The 18,446-nt window shown below is 43.7% G+C and overlaps 1 protein-coding gene across 10 annotated transcripts in view; it reads right to left on the bottom strand.

Annotated features, from left to right (window-relative positions):
* The window catches only part of LOC119174139 (neprilysin-1), a 140,922-nt gene that overhangs the window by 7,206 nt on the left and 115,270 nt on the right, over nt 1–18,446 (bottom strand). For 7 of the 10 annotated variants that reach the window (XM_075896167.1, XM_075896165.1, XM_075896168.1 and 4 more), the window contains 2 exons: nt 2,029–2,097; nt 715–777 (listed from right to left, as the gene is read on the bottom strand). In XM_075896167.1, coding sequence (XP_075752282.1) covers nt 715–777; nt 2,029–2,097 — 132 coding nt within the window. The remainder of the gene's footprint in view (nt 1–714; nt 778–2,028; nt 2,098–18,446) is intronic. The other 3 variants (XM_075896166.1, XM_075896171.1, XM_075896174.1) reach the window with 1 other exon arrangement.

Genomic DNA, 18,446 nt, shown 5'->3' with positions numbered 1-18,446 from the left:
GTGGATTCAGAATAACCGCCACCGTAGCTCAATGATAGAGCATCGAACGCGTTATTCGAAGTCACAGGTTCACATCTTGCCGGTGGCAAGTTATCTATTCATCTACGTTTCTTCTTCGGATTTACGTTACAATTACTTATAACAACATCCCCTCTACTTCTCTTGTAATATTTTCTGATAGTTTTAATCAGTGTTGAGTCTTAGTAAAATTAGTTCTACGCTTATCTTCTTCACATCATGTAAAAAAATTATGCACTTTCTAGCCCTAGCAATACGCACTTAAATTACAATGCGATACAATTATAAATAGTAAGGCTCTAATTGACAAACATAGTTCTCCCTCTTTTTATTACTTGACGATTCGAAAGATTACACGTCATCGCAACGAGGCATGCTTCATTTTATTCTTATGCTACTTTTTGATGACGTAATCCTCCAAGGTAATTCTAGAAAACGAATTATGCTTTCACATGATTAAAATACAATCCACTTTGCGAAAATGAGGACCTATGAAGCTCATGGGTGGGTTCGAGAATATATACAATCTCTGTACTTCTCTATCCCGATTCCCCAGCGTAGGTTAGCCAACCGGGCACGTGCCTGGTTAACCTCAATACTTTGTCTCTTATTGGTCTTCCTCGTCCTCTTATACAATGCATAAAATATTTGTAAGGCTAAGTTCACAAGAACTTCCGCTTTTCATTACAAACTCACCGTGTCAAGTTGACCACTAACAGTGAATACGCCTTGAGTGCCGTTGGTCACGTGAGCTCCAGGCTGCAGCAGAAGAAGATGAATTCACAACTACCTCAACTGTGTTATCAAGATTAACTGCGCATCAGTCGTAATAATCGAGATTTGTGTCGACCAAAATCGGCCCCCAGTTTCCCAAGTAAAGCTGCGCCACGCTACTGGTGTCGAAAGTTAACACGGCTCATGTGTCTTAGTAAAGACGACGTAGCTAAGAGGTGCTTTTAAATTCACAGTTTTACAGAAACATTGCTGCACTGTAGTTGCGGCGCTAGGTGTCTGGACATTGGAAGTTCCCACTAGTTTTACGCAAAACTCATGCTCTGTGTTTTCATAGTGAGAGTAGCTGAAAACAAACACACACACAGACTCTTTTGTCAGCGAAACAAGGTTTCACGTTTTATTCGTTGTCATTGACAGTAAGCCCCCATTTAACACATTTGATTCAATCGAGAATTCGATGCCATTGAGGATCTGCGTTTTAACAATTTCAAGCTACCCAGTGGGGTGCGTGTCTCGAAGAAGCAAAAATATTAATGGTTGGTGGCAGCATTCAGGAGCTATGTGAACTTTTCACACCCTTTCGCACATTCGAGTCTGTGAAGCTTTTGCTCTCAGATAAGCTGCATCGTGTTTGTGATAGAAAGGTCAGCGATTTCATGCACGGCCTCCTAATCTCTCCTGTTGGCGGTCGCTTACTTCTGGGACTCCATTTCTCTCTGTCTAGTTCGTCTTTACGATTTGCTTCCGGTGGCCACGTCATCAACGAGACGCACATTCCTGGAGCCACTTGCGACACTCCGCAGCTGCGTGCAAACGCCAGCACAAAATAACGTGCGGTTATCAACGTACAGGGGTTCTACGCTGACTTGCATGGTTTACTTACGTTATTTGGAAACCGTGTGAAAGACGGGCTAAATGAAGGAATGATCGTCAGTGCTGTCCTGTTTTTTTTTTCTATCACCTGTCCTGTCATTCGGGCTGTTTTTCTATCACGTGAAAATAATTGCTCACGTCATAAAACAACAATACGATTATGAGGGACGTCATTGTTGAGGTTTCCGTAAACTTCGACCACCTGGGGGTTCTAACGCACACCTCAATGTAAATACAAGGACCTCAAGTGCTCTCGCCTCCATGGAAAATGCGGCCTCTGTGGCCAGAATTGAATCACACTGTATACCTTTCGGTCAGCAGTCGAACATCATAGCCACTATAAACCTGCGTGGCAGACTTTCGCCTCAGGCCAACAATTTTACTCGACATCAGATGTCTCACCTCGTACGCTCCAGAACTGTAGACACTGGCTGCCCCGTTGGTAACGCGGACTCCCCGCTGTTGCTGCGCCTGCAAGAAAAAAGAATTTGACTAAGATAAAGCACAGCAGTACAAACAGTGAAGACGACCATGCAAAATGTGCGCGCACATAGCTATACATTACTCTATGTACAGGTCGAACATCGCACGTAACACGAAAAATGAAAAAGACTTTGCTGACAGCTTATGGTCTAGTCCGAGCGGCATCTTCTGTACATCGCACAGCAGAAGTAAAATGAGAATTATACAAGCAAGTAGCGTAGGTCACTTTCCAAGAATGGGATACGGCGTTGCAGTACCAACACCGAAAGTAACAAGACATTTTTATAGAAAAGCCACACTTTATTAGCTCTCTCTAATGTATTTCGCCTTCTTTGCTTCTAACCTGTATTTCGTCAATATTTCCATCTCTCTATGCGTCTTTTTGTGCGCATAGATAACCATATATTTCTTCATATCACCAGCCCTTCCACGACATAAAATTAAGTTTATTTGTCTTCGAATAATTTATATCTGTTCTCTTCTGTTGCCGCAAGCAACCATTAAGAGAGTGAAATAGTAACGCTTTATCTCGTATACTGTGAAAACTTCAGGAGCACGCACTCCAGAGTGTCGCTACTCTAATTCCTCAGCCACGCGCTTATGAAGTCCACCCGAGACTGCATTCTTAGAAATTATGGAGCCGGAGGAACAAGACATAGGAAAGAGGGAAGTGACACCTATTGTCAAGGGAAGCCGGCTAAAACGAACTTGCGATGAATCGGTGTCCCCCGTAGAAGGCACAATTTGTACCTTATCTTTTTCGGCAAACGCAGAGAGAATGTCATGTTGTTTAAGGGAGAAGTAACATTTGCTTTTTGATCCACTGAAAAGGGTTGCCCAATATGGCGAGGTAGGTAGGAGTCACTGGAGACAGGAAAATACCCGAATGACAAGAAGTTCCACTGGCTTTGCAGCGAGGCATCAGGGGCTCGCGCGGTTTCCACGACAGTGAGGAGGTAGTGAGTCGTCTTTTTTTGTTATCTGGTGTTTTACGTGTCAAAATCACGATATGATTACGAGGCACGTCGTAGTGAAAGGCTTCACAAATTATGACCACCGGGCATTTTTCGACGTGCCTTGGCATAACGATCCCGACGTGGAAGTCGTCCGCTGTGGGCTAACACACCCCTTGCAGGACCGCGATAAAGTTTCGCAACCAACCAACCAACTGGTATCGCAAAGTACACAAGCCGTCAGGGTGCACAAGTACATTACGCTAGTAAAGGATTAGCCATCTCATGCGATAGGAAGGATCATTTGCAGGCACCATAAGACGAGGAAGCATAGTAATAGTGATAACCGCGAAACACAGTATTCTTTTGATGTCAATATACTAGCCCTACCGACCCCCACGTGATGATCAACTTTTATATCATACTTTTATGCACTTTGTAGTCACAGGTTCATAAAAGCCTACTTCTTTCACTTTTTCACTCAGTAATTCAGCAGGAAGTATACTGCAGCACACGTTTATGTGTTCTAATATTGGTGACATCACGTATTCCTTGAGCGTGTCTCGTAAGTGGCAAGAGCGCTCGGAAAATATACGCACGCCCTCCTCTCTGACACCGCGCTAGTGCCCAAACAATCAATGCGCTGATTAGCCGACTACGCCACTCCAGAACTCCCGGGAAGATGGACGCCAAAAAGCGGTATCGTAAGGTGGAGAGGCTTGCTTCAGAGATATACTGGCGGAACAAGATTAGAGGAGCTCGAATGACACAAATACCGGCTTTGCTCTTGAGGAACTGCGCGAGGCCGCACTTCGAAAATCCAAATGCATGTTTCGAAAATTGTTTGCATGTGTATGTAGACATAAGCGTACTCACGGAGAGAGACTAAAGGGGTGCCGCCCCCGCCCCCCTCCTATTAGTACGTTATCTCGGGGCCGGTTCTGCCACCACTGCCGGCAGCAGCGGTGGCAGAACCGGCAGATCTACTGATTTTCGTCTGTTTGCGCAGATTTTTTTTCGTCGACCACTGCCTTCCTGTCGGTGGCCTGTGTGGAAACCATCTCCCTGCTATCAAGTTTCATCGCATCGTGTGCCATTTTCACGCCGCGATTTCTTCGGATCAACTGATATCTCCAACTGAAGCTACCGACGATCTTACCGCTGGGGGCCACCACCATCACCGAGCTTCACTATAAAAGTCACCGACCCTGAGGACAGCGGCTCTTTGGCAGCAGCGGTGGCAGAACCGGCAGATCTACTGATTTTCGTCTGTTTGCGCAGATTTTTTTTTCGTCGACCACTGCCTTCCTGTCGGTGGCCTGTGTGGAAACCATCTCCCTGCTATCAAGTTTCATCGCATCGTGTGCCATTTTCACGCCGCGATTTCTTCGGATCAACTGATATCTCCAACTGAAGCTACCGACGATCTTACCGCTGGGGGCCACCACCATCACCGAGCTTCACTATAAAAGTCACCGACCCTGAGGACAGCGGCTCTTTGGCAGCAGCGGTGGCAGAACCGGCAGATCTACTGATTTTCGTCTGTTTGCGCAGGTTAGTTCACGCCCGGTTCAAGTTTGCTTTGTTGTTCTTAGCGAGTTTTCTGTGCTGCCGCTGCTGCCAAGTGAATTGTATTTGTTCTGTGTGCTACATTTCCTGGTACTATGTCGACACTAAATGCATGCCCTACATGTAACGATGCCATTAAATCCGATGAATTGTCGGTGGCATGTGGCGAGTGTAGCCACTGTTTTCACATTGGAACATGTGCAGGCATATCAGAAAAACAGTATAAAAAGAAGTCCGAATCGGCTAGGCAAAAGTGGGTTTGCTCTACGTGCAAAGATAGTGGAAAAAGTGTCGAGATCACTGAAGGGAGGCCGGAAGCTGAAGTTGACATCAGATCTATTCTCAGTGGCATAAGTCAGAAGTTAGACGAGTTGTTGCCGCTCAGGGAAACAGTGCCAAACATCGAGCGGTCGATACAGCTCATGTCGGACAAGTACGATGAGATGTTGACAAGGCTTGCCGCACAAGAAAAAGATACGAAAGAAATACGGAAAAGACTTGAACGCCTTGAACAGGACACCTGCGCTAGTGATGATGCTTCAAAAAAACTTGAGGCCGATTTAAATGAGCTCGAGTGGAGAAGCCGCAAGTTTAACTTGGAAATACATGGTGTAAGCGTCTCTGAAGGTGAAAATTTGCTTGCAAAGGTAAATTCTGTTGCCAGCATGATTGACGTTTGTGCACTGGACGCAGCAGACGTCGCTGCCATTCACCGCCTCCCATGCAAATTTGGCAAAACACCAGGTATAATCGTTCGGTATGTCAGACAATCTGTTAGAGACGAATGGCTGCATAACCGGTCAAAACTGAGAGAAAAGAAATCAAGCCTGTTCATCCAAGAGAACTTGACCAGCCAAAGTCGGCAACTGCTTCGAGAGGCTAAGGAATGGGCGAGGGAAAATCGGTACAAATACGCCTGGCACAAGAACGGAAAAATCCTACTGCGCAAATCTGACGGCGATTCCGTGTTAGTAGTGCGTCACAGGACCGACTTTCCCGTCTAAGCCTGCTAGTTGCTGACTGTATCTAGATTATTTCATTCCTCAAAATGGCTAGTCAAAGTCCCTTTCTTCCACACGAGCTAGACGCTTTTGTGACAAGTCATCACGCACATTCCTTGAAGTGCCTTCATCTAAACGTTCGTTCACTCTATAACAAGGAAGAAGATATAAATGACTTCATCAATGGTTTTCATTTTCTGTTTGATGCAGTAATGCTTAGTGAAACTTGGTGCAGGGATGATCGTGATTTGTTCAAATTTCCGTCTTATCAATCGTATTGTGTAAACAGAACTAATCGCCGAGGCGGTGGCGTTATGCTGTTGCTAAGAGAGCACGTAAACTGCGAGCTGCTTTCCAACTTTTGTATCTGTTGTCATGATTTTGAAATAATAACAGCTCGTGTGAATGACTGTATGTTTTCCGTTTGCTATAGACCACCAAGTGGAAATCTTCCTAGTTTCTTTTGTTTCTATGAACAGCTGTTATCATTTGTTTCAGAAACTGGCGATTATTTGGTGTCTGCTGGTGATTTTATTATCGACCTGTTGACCATTTCTGCACCACAAAAGGCCATGTTAACCATGCTGACTTCTAACGGATGCGAAAATTTAATCTATGTACCGACAAGGGTAACTACTGAAAGCGAAACACTGTTAGATTTATTTATTACTAATATCGATTCTACAAAAGCCAACAGTGGTGTAATAACGTGGGACCTTAGTGACCACCTCCCAATATTTGCTCTACTAAAAAAGCAAAATTTCACGATAAATGAAAAGCATCAGTACATTTCTTTTCAAAATATTACACAAACAGGTTTGGATAATTTTAGAGCTGAATTGCTACTTAGCGATATTCCGCAAATTCTGAAAATAGACGACGTTGACATTGCATACAGTAAACTTATTGATGAAATTTCTCGTGTGTATAAGCGTCACTTCCCACAAAAAAAGTTTAAATTGGGTAAAAAAATAAGAAAACCATGGATAACCCCTGAATTGTTACAAAAAATTAAGTGTAAAAATGCGCTTTATCACAAGTTCATTAAAAGTAAGGAACCAAGCATATTGAAAGAATACAAGTCGCTTAGAAACAAACTAAACAAAGAACTAAGGTCACACAGGAAATGCTATTTTCAAGCTGAGTTTGATAGCTGCTCAAAAAAACCCGATATGTTATGGAAAAAGCTTAATACTGTCTTAAATCGCCGTAAATCGTCTCCACGTGTAGAAAAGCTATTTCTTGGTGGCCACGAAATATGGGGCGATGATTTGGCGAATACATTTAATGATTATTTTGTGAGCAATTCTAATTCTTGTGCATCTGCTGATATTACAAAATTTATGCCTGATAGCAATCCATCTTCCTTTTTCCTTCGCCCATTTACAGAGTCTGAAGTACTGTCAGTTTTTCTTTCGCTTAAAAATAGCTCAAGTTGTGACGTTGAGGGCATGCAGGTTCGTCCAATCAAGTATGTGCTTGATTTAATTTGTCCATATCTTACCTACATCTTTAATCTGTCTTTGGCGAGCGCTATCTTTCCCAGGAGGATGCAGATCGCAAGAGTTTCTGTGCTTTTTAAGAAAGGTGACATAAACGATATCAAAAATTATAGACCTATTTCGATATTACCAGTATTATCCAAAGGGCTGGAGAAACTTATACACGTGCAAATGTCTAATTTTTTCGATAAGCACAATCTTATATCTACAGCCCAATTTGGATTTAGAAAACACCTTTCTACTGAGTTAGCCTTGCTACAACAAAAAGAATTCATTTTAACACAATTTGAAAGCAAGAATCTTGTGCTCGGCCTTTACATTGATTTCAGTAAAGCATTTGACTGTATCCATCATTCCATACTACTTAAAAAACTTGAAACCTATGGTATTCGCGGGCACTGCTTAAACCTCGTGAAGTCGTATCTAGATCATCGCCATCAGTACGTCCAGATTGAGCATTACCGTTCAGACTTAAAACACATCAGCAGAGGCGTTCCTCAAGGTAGTATTCTCGGCCCATTTCTTTTTATAGTTTACATCAATGACCTAGTAAATATCTACAGTGATGCGAAATACGTTATGTACGCTGACGACGCTAGCCTATTTTTTTCGTCACCTGAACTTGGTAGCCTTCAGAATAACACCAACACTGCTCTAAGGGCGCTCCAAGAATGGTCAGCAGCAAACGTTTTGCAAATTAATACTAAAAAGACAAAAGCCGTGATTTTCAGACCAAAATCTAAGCAGATAACCTGCGATCACATCACCCTTCTTTACACAAATGAAGCAATAGAAATAGTGAGTAGTGTGAAAATACTGGGAGTTACCTTCACACAAAATATGCTTTGGGATTTACACATCGAATCAGTTTTAGGCAAGCTATCTCGTGTGGTTGGTATGATGGCGCGTCACAGATTGATATTACCTTTTAAAATAAAGCTTCTTGTTTACAATGCGCTCTTTTTTTCTTCCTTGTATTATTGTTTTTTGGTATGGGGTACGACGACATATACAAATCTTGAAAGACTTCATGTACTGCAGAAAAAATTTCTACGGGCGCTTTTCAATGTACCCTACAATTCCCATACTTCAGATTTATTCTTGAAGGGAAATGTCATCCGCGTGTTTACCCTATACAATTACAAGTTAAGTATAGCGTTCAAACGAGAGATAAAAGAAAACCTAAAGTTTTTCCACGAGTTATCTCATCTTGCCAAAAACACCCATTCATACGGCACTCGTTACATAGAACAGTGGAAGGTGGTCACTGCGCGGACAAGCTATTCTATGCAGAAGCTATCATACACGCTGCCAACCCTTTTAAATTCATTTCATAAATTACACATTGAATTGAAAATAACCTCTGCACGAACACTGCGCGAGCATTTCATCAATTCATGCTAACATAGTAAATAGTGTAAAATATTGCTTTTTTTCATTCTTCCTTACTGATGTGTTTTTTTTAGACATATCTGTATTCCGAATATGTGTTTCTTGTGATTTTTTTTTCTTTATGTGAATGTTTGCCATCGCTGCCTGCACTGTAGGGGTGGCTGCGGGCCTCTGTCAAGTTGCTTGTGCCTTCAAGCAACTTTTACCCGCAGTCTCCTCCATCGCTGATGGAAATAAAAATTATTATTATTATTATTATTATTATCTTTGCATAGCGTACAGATCGTAAGAGCTTCAGTGGGATCGAATTGGCTAGAAGTGTTGAAAGGGAGCTCCGCGGTGGAACTTCAATAATTTATGTCCACCTAATCCTGAATCCCTACGCGTGCCTGGGCATGAATATGTGCAGTTTAGTCTGTACTATGTGATTTTTTAGTGTTAATCTCACAAAGGCTGCTTCCGGTTCTCCTACGTCGCTGGTAACCAAGTCCGAGTTTACAAAAAGGAGCTTACCCGCCGAGTTCCCAACGTGTTCGAAAACACCGCCTGCAATACCGATGCTCCATTCAAAAAGACGAGCATGTTCGGATTGAGAGCAGGGCTTCTCGAAAGAGAAATAACAGAGCGCTGTCTTTTGCAACTTTTGTGGTGATTCAAGCCTCAGCGTCCTCGGGGATGGACAGGTCATCACGACATATGCGGAACAAAAGCACGTGCAGAATAAGGACTCAAAGTGGCTGGATTTGGCGCTGAGCTGTGCTCCCGCAAGAATCCTTAAAGATAGTTCTACCTTCCTCGATGAAGAACCACTTCAAATGGCCAAGGAAGCGGGAACAGTCGGTGACGGTTGGAAGGCTGTCCTCGATGGACAGTCCTGTTCATGCTAAGGGACTTCAGTGTAGCAGCTCAGGTGGAGAGGCGGCTTCAAATTTGGCCACAGGACGGTAGATATCGAGGCCCTGTTTAAACGTCCGGGTGTCAAATATTTTGTCCTCTACCGCATACCATAGTAGCGACAAACAGTACATGTCGCGGTTAGGTTGCACCAGGAAATGTTAACTAACTTGCCTTTTTATAAAACCAACGATGTCAGATCTGACCTTCTCTTTAGCTCCTGCAACCACTTGGGGGATTTTTAAAGGAAGGTGGTGGTGATGTCTTCTGCCACCCTTTTGGGAGCATAGCTCGCCTTAGGCGTTAGTGTAATCGTGGCATTGAAACGCCATTGTTTCGTGAGTACTGTGAAGCAGTGCGCATGCGTCCACGCTATTTTAGACGAGCTTTCATGCTACTTATTATATTTTCTGCTCATTCGTTTGAGGCTCTCTTGCGGATTACAGCTCAAATATTAACGTTAACGTTCACACGATCATGAGTATGCAAGAGGACTACTAATTTTCTCACAGCTCCTTTTCCACCACTTATGACGGTGCCAAAAATTGTAATAAAAAAGCGGGGAATCTAGGAGGTAATAAGGTAATAAAAATGTAGATGCTTATCAGCCACATATGTACACCATTCAGTTAACATGGCCGCGATGTAGCTCTCAAATTTCCGCCACATATGTCGTAGATGGCGGACCAAGAATAGCGCCGCCTGGTTATGATGGCTAAATTAAAACGGCTGATGTAATAACATGCAGCACTAGGGTGTTGACAGCTATCAATGAGTAACAGCGGAACAATGTAAATGACATTAGCTCACTCACCATTCAATTGCACAAAATGTTGGGGCCCATGACCAGAAGATTTGCGGAAAGGCGCTTTAAAAGCACTCAAAGTATTTCGTGTAGGTAGTGGCATTTTGGTTTTCAAAACAAGTTTACTTTTGTTTTGTTTAAACGAAATCGTGCATAGTTATGGAACAGTTGACTACTTTTGCTTCGAAGGTTACCTTATGCATGAACCGTTTTATTTCAACACTACCGTCTATATACATATACGTGATTGTTGACCATGTAGCTTTGGCTGCTATGTTATGTCTTTACGTGACAATTCATTTGCGTGATATGTGACTTCCAACCTTCATATAAGGGGACATTATTCGTTGTATTAGCTGAGGCTTGAGTGTCATGGTGCTTTTAAGTTTCCATATTGCATGTCCCGTTGATCTTTTATGCTCGGAAAGTTTAGACCCTGCATGATTTATGTTCAGGTCCTCTAAAAACAAAGGGTCAGCCATCACCTTATTTGTGCGCCGACGGGTCCTTACAACAATGCCATTAAAACTAACAGACAATACAGGCAAGCGTATTCAATACGAAGTTTTTTATGCTGCTCGATAGGCGACGAAAGCTCGTTATGCTAGGCAAAAGAATCTCCTTTGTAAGTGAACCAACTTCATGAGCCATGTTACGGCTTCTGTACAAGATGCACCTGAAGCTTGACTCTTCAAACACAATTCAGTTTCAGGCTGGTATGCTTGTGCAGTGGAACGAGCAATGTCGCTATTTTATTCGTAGAGTTTATTGGAATATAGAACGACTTGTCGCAAGATGCATCTGCCCCATCAGTTCGTCGGGACGTGAACCATTGCCCTGTAAATGACTAGCAGTAAACTTGGTACTAAGCGCACATAATGTTTCATCGATATTTATCATATTGTCATAGCTCCGCCTAGACGACCATCGCCTCGCGATAGCCGAGCAGTATAGTTTATAGTTCGTTGTGTGTCTTTTAAGGTGGCAAATTTCAATCGATGTGACTGGTTTTACTGCTGTCACTCAGGCACTTTCTTCCGTGGCCAATATTTTTATGACAAACAAAACTTGTCTCAAGCGAAAATGCTAGCTTAGAAAATACCACATTTGTATAAGTGGCCGAGGATTATTGGATTCGTATGGTGAAAAACAACCTTTGTACCCTTCCTACTAGAAAACAGCAGCTGCAACATGCAGATTCTATGTCGTATTACCATATGGAAACATGTAAACAGCAGATAACCGCAGCTGTCTGGCACAAGGGTAAAGGAATGCTTCTCAAACACAACGTAAACGCCGCATGCCTTGTGTTTGTGCACGTTTCCATGTGTGTGTTCGCATGCAAAAGAGCTTTTAGACATCTATCTGTGCGAGTACTTTTTACACTATCAATACTGTCCTGTTCTAAACGGAGCCAATTAGGCATTAGATTATTCACACTTGACACATGCATGTATTATCTGACACTGCTTTGCAGGAATTGAACAATGCAAAAATAAAATAAATGAAGAAAAGGAAAGCCACGTGAGCTCTGTGCCAAATTTATATAGGTGCTGTACACGCGAATATTGCTCCTAGTAGCTTCAGATAAAACTTTTGCTTAATGTAATAGCTGTTTGTGGCAGTCGCGTGTAACTTATAGTGTGACAGAGTGAGTGTAACTGGCACAGCGTTGCTTTCTTTGTTCTACCACTGAGGGTTATAGGCGCCACTGAACGAAAGTAGCCATAGTATTGCGCGAAGTGTGAGTTTCGCCCTCAACAGTGCATTGCGACAGCCACAGGTGCTTCCCCTATACCAGGGGAAGGCGAAAGTTTTCACAGCATCCCCTTCCCTCACAATATCTCAATATATAAGGCTGACTTTGCACCCTCCCCCCCCCTCTTCTTCGGAGACGCTGCGCTCCAACTTCCTATTGTGTGTAATGCAGACCGCGGCCGATCTGCAAAAGCGTGCATGCGAGCACACGTCTTCAGACCAGCCGTGTGCACTGAAACAGGCACAACATCCGTTCACTGGTCGGCTGTTCTAATTCTGCTTCATCTTTCTCTTTGTAGGGCTGTTCGAGCGAAAGAGCCAAAGCTGCGTTGCCGCTCTATCATAGCCCCACCGCGGTGGTCTCATGGTTAGGTACTCGGCTACTGACACGCAGGTCGCGGGATCGAATCCCGGCTGCGGTGGCTGCATTTTCAATGGATGCGAAAATACTGTAGGCCCGTGTGCTCAGATTCGAGTGCAACCCCAGGGGGTGTAAATTTCTGGAGCCCTCCACTGCGGTATCTCTCAAAATCATATAGTTGTTTGGGACGTTACACCACAGATATCAATCAGCTCTTTATCATTGCGTATGTCCAAATATGCAGCTGACTCCATCCTTGCTGAAACGTACTCCACCAGCGTAGACGATTTTTTGGTTGTTCTGGACAAGCAAAGGGACACAAACGATAACGTGTACAACGTTTCAAAGAAGTTTAACAAGTAAGGGAGGGGTCTATCTTGTACTTACGAGCTACCACGGGAAAGAACGCTTCCGTTTTAAGGTCTTGAGCTCATATTCAAGAATCAGCATACTTGTTATGCTTACTGTCCGCGCGTTAGAAAGAAACCTTTACCGTACACATCTTCACATCCTAAGGTAGTAATGGGAGCGATCGCGTCAATGTGTTAGAAGTCTGCGCTGGTGAGGTCGTGCTCACATGAGAGGCTAGCCAGCATCTGGGCTCAGATAGGACGACTAAAGGCAGCTGGGGTTCTCGCAGTTTATGCTGGCAGCAGTGGCTGAAACCCTCCCGAAGAAGCTTAAAAGGACGCTCGCGAAAGCCACGGCTTGAAGACGCACCCAGTGAGCGTGAGAAGCAGATAGTGCTACCTATACTTACACAGGCTAACAGACGACCTCAAGAAGGTCGCCAACCGCCACGGAGTAGGCATGGTGTTTTCTGCACCCAATAAACATTCGACGTTGCGCTCGTGAATTTCGAGCGGCGAAGAGCGCATAGCCTGTGTAGCAAAAAGCATGCCAGCCTGATGGTGCAATGCGATTTGGGAGTGGTACACGAGATTCCGCTTTCCTTCGGGAATTCTCACGTGTGCCACACAGGCCGCTGCGTAAGCGACCGTTTACGGCAACACAAGCTGTCAATCAAAATTAACGAAATAGGTAATTTGCCTGCCCACTGCGCAGCATGTGGATGTGAAGCGCTATTTCTGCAGACTAAGATAATGAGTGATAGCAGAAACACGTGTGCTCGTAAGGTTTTGCAAGCGTTCTCTATTAGCATTAGAAGTGATAGGTGTGTAAATGAGGCCTCGATATCGCTCTACGGTGCAAGCATGTCGTTTTTGATCAGTAAGGTGCGCTAGCACGTGATGTACATTTGTGCGTCTGCGCAGCTATGCTCGGTTTCCCTATATAACCGACGATCTACGGTCAATTAAACAGCTGATAGTTTGCGCTTGACTTGTTTAAGTGTGCCTTCTTTGTGGTGTCTTTTATTTATTTGCGCAATTGTTTCCTGTGAAGTGAATAGACGAGAAAGGCAAATGGCACGTTCAAACAGGATGATCCCGAAGTGCGTTTCATGTAAAACAAGAGTACATGCAATGCTCGTGGCGTGCTCGAGGTCATTTCTCCAACTTCACATATACCAAATTTGGTATCACGTGACGTGATTCGACGAGTAAGGTAAATGAGACGTCCAAATATGATAAGCATGGAATGCGTGTCATGTACGTACACCAAGACTACATGCTACGTTCATAGCGTGCTCATAGCCGTTTCGATAACACCACATATAGGGATGTGAGCAAAGCTCCGGTTGCTGGGACGGGCCACGCTTGCTGAGTTCTCCCATTGCGCGCACGGAAAACGTCTTCTTTGGCGCGCTTATATTACATTTTGCATGCTATGGGTAGCGCTCCTTCGTCATCCTGGAAAGCAGGCATACACAACTGCTGCATTGCGAGCTGCTACAAAAGTTTGCACATGACGAAGACCTGAAAACTGCCCGTCAAGTTCTACCGTTTCCAATGCAAACAGTGCGAAAAGCAAATGCATTATGGGTGGGTTATGGCAACTCGCCACTGCTCCGCGGTCTCGTTACATTGAAAACTTTTTGTTGTGCACAGTACTACAGACTATCAATTAACTGAAAGAAACGTGATGGCCGGACTCCAATTAAAAGAAAACGTGTTTGTAAACTGAAACTATATACAGCAAATAGACGACCGTTGTACATTTCGCGATTGGGCTCTGGCTTTTCGAGACAACCATTGGTAGTGGGAAAGCGGCGGAGATTGCTAGCGTAATACGCTAGGAATGCCGCACTGTGAGCCCTCCTAGTGTATTTTCAGCTGATGGCTGTATACTGCTCGTCGCCACTCAGCGTAAACAGATTTGTGCTGCAGGTTCGCGCTCAGCGTTTATACGCATCTTGTAAGCAACTCCCACCGATAAGTTAGCATGATGAAGTGTTGCGATTCTATGATCAAAGTCATCAGTTCAATTTCCGCACACGCCAGCTGCATTTCCACGGTAGCAAAGTTCCGTAACAGTGCGCTGCGATTTCGTCATATTTCAAGCGTTCGGTGGTATGACGTTCAATGTAAACAGAAGTGACGCTCGATGCATGTGTACCCTCTGTCTGTTGAAGTCTCGTCTTACACTTCAAATAGATTTAGGTGCACAAAAAGAAACAAAAGAAACACAAGTGGCTGGAATCAATCTGGATTCTCAAACCATGGCGTGCTTCCTAATGATATGGTGGTATTAAAACGAGTTGAAAAAAGAGCCAAGGCAGATATAAAATTTTTGATGATTTCGCGAAATTTGACGTGGTTATCGGGGGCACATCTCGACGTAACTAAAATATGCTCGATCCTAGTGGTTATTGTGTGAAATGATGACGACCAAGGGAGCTGACAAAGCAACCTAATGGACATTTGAATCAGTGAACACGCGGCGTCATCAGGCATGGATACTATACGAATTCAAGCATGCACTGCAAAAAACATGCATGGTCAAAGTAGACATAAAATACTTTTTTGTGTGCATCATTATACTTTCAAAGGAGGTGCGAAAAATTCAAGGTGTCATTGAACTTAGGATGGGACCTTGTTAACATCGGATGAAAACCTCGGCAAAAGTGAAACTCACATGATACTGAACATACCGCATTGAAATGTAGCCAGGGACTGAACAGGGGAAACGTAAGTTTGGTCTATTCACACTCACCACCTAATAAATTGAAAGCCGCGTGTCAAATTTGGCATTCGAGCAATGAAAATTCGAATGTTGTATAGAAACGCAGGTGAAAGCGTGATGGTAGTTTGCCGACAACTCCTAGAACAAACGAATGCTGCAGAAAATGCGCGTTTTACTCGTAACATAGATATAGAATTCGCGCCATCACCTCACTTTTATTGCCATATAAAGACAGCTGTTGACCATCGACATTCACGTAGCACGCGCTGAAAGATATCGTGTTCGGCTCACTAGGTCCCGCAAAGGTTGTCAATGAATTGCTCTCGGTTCTGATAATATTCACACCATTATAACGTTTTCATAATCTTCTTAAACCTTCGGAGCAAGTCACAGGTGACGCTGCACGTGCAGGGTGACCAGACAACTGTGCCTGAACGTGCTGAAATGGCGCTGGCAGAAGGCGGGTGCAGGGTGCCGAGCCACAGGCTTTTGTTAGAAAAGCGGCCAAACGCATGTGGCGCAGCGCCTCCTGGCCGAGATTGTGAGGCCTATATCAAATTTGATATCACGTGATGTGAATAGACGAGGAAGGTAAATAACACGTGCAAACAGTATAATCATGAAATGCGTGTCATGTAAAATATGACTATAGCTATGCTACTCTCACAGCGTCCTCGAGGCCGTTTCGCTAAATCGACATATACCATTTTCGTATCACGTACCGGGAAGAGGCGACGATAGTAAATGACACGTTCAAGCAGCACAATCATGAAATGCGTGTCATGTAAAACATCATACATGCCTCGCTCATAGCGCGCTCGAGGCCGTTTCGCTAACTCCACATATACCGAATTTGGTATCGCGCACCGTGAATAGACGAGTCAGGTAAATGACACGTTCAAACATGATAATTATGACATGTGTGTCATGTAAAACATGACTACATACTACGCTCATAGCGCGCTCACGGCAGTTTTGTTGGTTGATTGATATATGGGGTTTAACGTCCCAAAACCACCACATGATTTTGAGAGACGCCGAAGTGGAGGGCTCCGGAAATCACGACCACCTGGGGTTCAACATGCACCCAAATCTGAGCACACGGACCTACAACACGGCCGTTTTGTTAGCTTCACTAATACAAAATTTGGCGTTACATAACTTGAATGGACGACGAAAACAAATTCCCCGCGCAAACGAGGTAATGATGACATGGACGTCATGTACGGCATAATTTACGTGCGCATCGTAACGTTTTATTGATTTAAAATGACATATCAACCTTCCTCATTCGCGCTTCGCATATTATCGATTTGCACTACACGTGGATTCTGCCCATTTTTTTGTGTAATTCCAAGGCTACTTGCGAAAATACGAGCACACCTGCTGCGCATTAGAACATGAAATACCAACGTGCCCAGATGCCCATCTTGGTGCACATCCGGTAGTCGTTTTAGACGTCGTCTCCTCGTTTCTAGAGTTGTCAATTGGCTAGACTGCTAAAAGACGAAGTTTGGCCAAGTCTATTTCGAGAGTGGACCAAGATATTGTCGTAAAAGCCTTGAACTGATTCTGTAAATGAGCGGAGTCAAATATCTCGCGAACACCGCCAGATGAATCCATGGTCGAATTCATCGATTGTCATTCCAAGTTAAAATCATCAGATGGGCCATGACATCTACTAGACATGCCTAAGGGGTAATGCATGCCTGAAGAGCCATATTCTGCAGTTCCATCGCAAAATGACATATCGCTTGTCGACTAGCCATGCTTATTGATAGCTCCACCAAGTCAGCTGAAGCCTCACGTATTTTTTACCCCGACATGCGTGAAATTTTGATAGTCACGTGAAATAGTTTTGCTCTAAAAGAAACGAAGAGTTTGTAATAATGTGTTAATGTCTGCAGCCACAATCGTCGGAACGTTTTGAGACCACGTGAGGATAGCTTCTTTTTACCGCTGCATATTCCGTTCAAGTTTGCAGGCTGCATTACCTGACGCATAATCTCAGGGAGCACTTTCGTAGAAAATAATAGTGGTTGATGAACATTCTGAGAAAACTAAGGGCTCGAACGCCTCATGGCAATTTACGTCCCCAAACTGCACAAAATCACAAGTGGTAAGCTTCAACAGAAGGTTTCCCCACCTGGAATAATTTCGTTCAACTTGTGCTTAATCAGATCAGTGGTTTCAACTTTTTTCGACAAAGTCACCAGGACACCTCCGAAATGTATCCCATTTTAGCTAAAAGTAGCTAAACGAGGTTGGTACTGACGATAATTTTTTCATGAGTCTTTAGTTTTTTATTTGATAAATCACGCGAAAAGATATCTTTTCTTTATTTACACAACATTTTTAAACAAATTTTTGTTGCGGCGAATGAAGTTGGACTGTGCTGCTATCTTCTGGTACGGCGCTGGGAACCGGTGAGCAGCTGTAGTCCACCTGTTTGCAGTCAACTGTGTTGCCCATCTCTAACTGGAACAGACGGAGTGCTCGGAACGGCCACACTGCACGCTAAAGATCGAAGCACCACAAGCAGCTGGATCCTGCAAGCTTTGGCCTCATTTATTGAAGCTTCTTCGGAGAATTTCACGGTTCTCGCAGTTAGCCAATTTTCTATGAGTTTTAGAACACTACATTTAGTTTTAAAAGTCACGTATAAAGCGGCTATCACTCCAAAAATAGAATAGATGCTGGCATGACTGAATAGGCTAAACTTGTCGACTTTCTTGCTAATTAATACCACTGAATCAGATACAAACTACTTTGCTCTCTGTCTCCATTAAAAGACACTCAGACACTTGACCGCACAAATCATTCTATGACCTTCTAATCAGCCGCAGACTTCCGCATGACGAAGCCACATTTACCGTTTTTGCGCAGCGCATAATGCGATAAAATAAAAAGGAGATAAGTATCGGATAATTTTTAGAGATTAGCTGGGAGTTATCTTACAGCCGCTGATTGCCTGATAATTATTATTCATGTCATGCAATAAATTTACAGTACAAGTTC

Source organism: Rhipicephalus microplus, chromosome 5, assembly GCF_043290135.1.
Source record: "Rhipicephalus microplus isolate Deutch F79 chromosome 5, USDA_Rmic, whole genome shotgun sequence".
NCBI lineage: Eukaryota > Metazoa > Arthropoda > Arachnida > Ixodida > Ixodidae > Rhipicephalus > Rhipicephalus microplus.
This window is presented reverse-complemented; position numbering and strand designations above follow the sequence as displayed.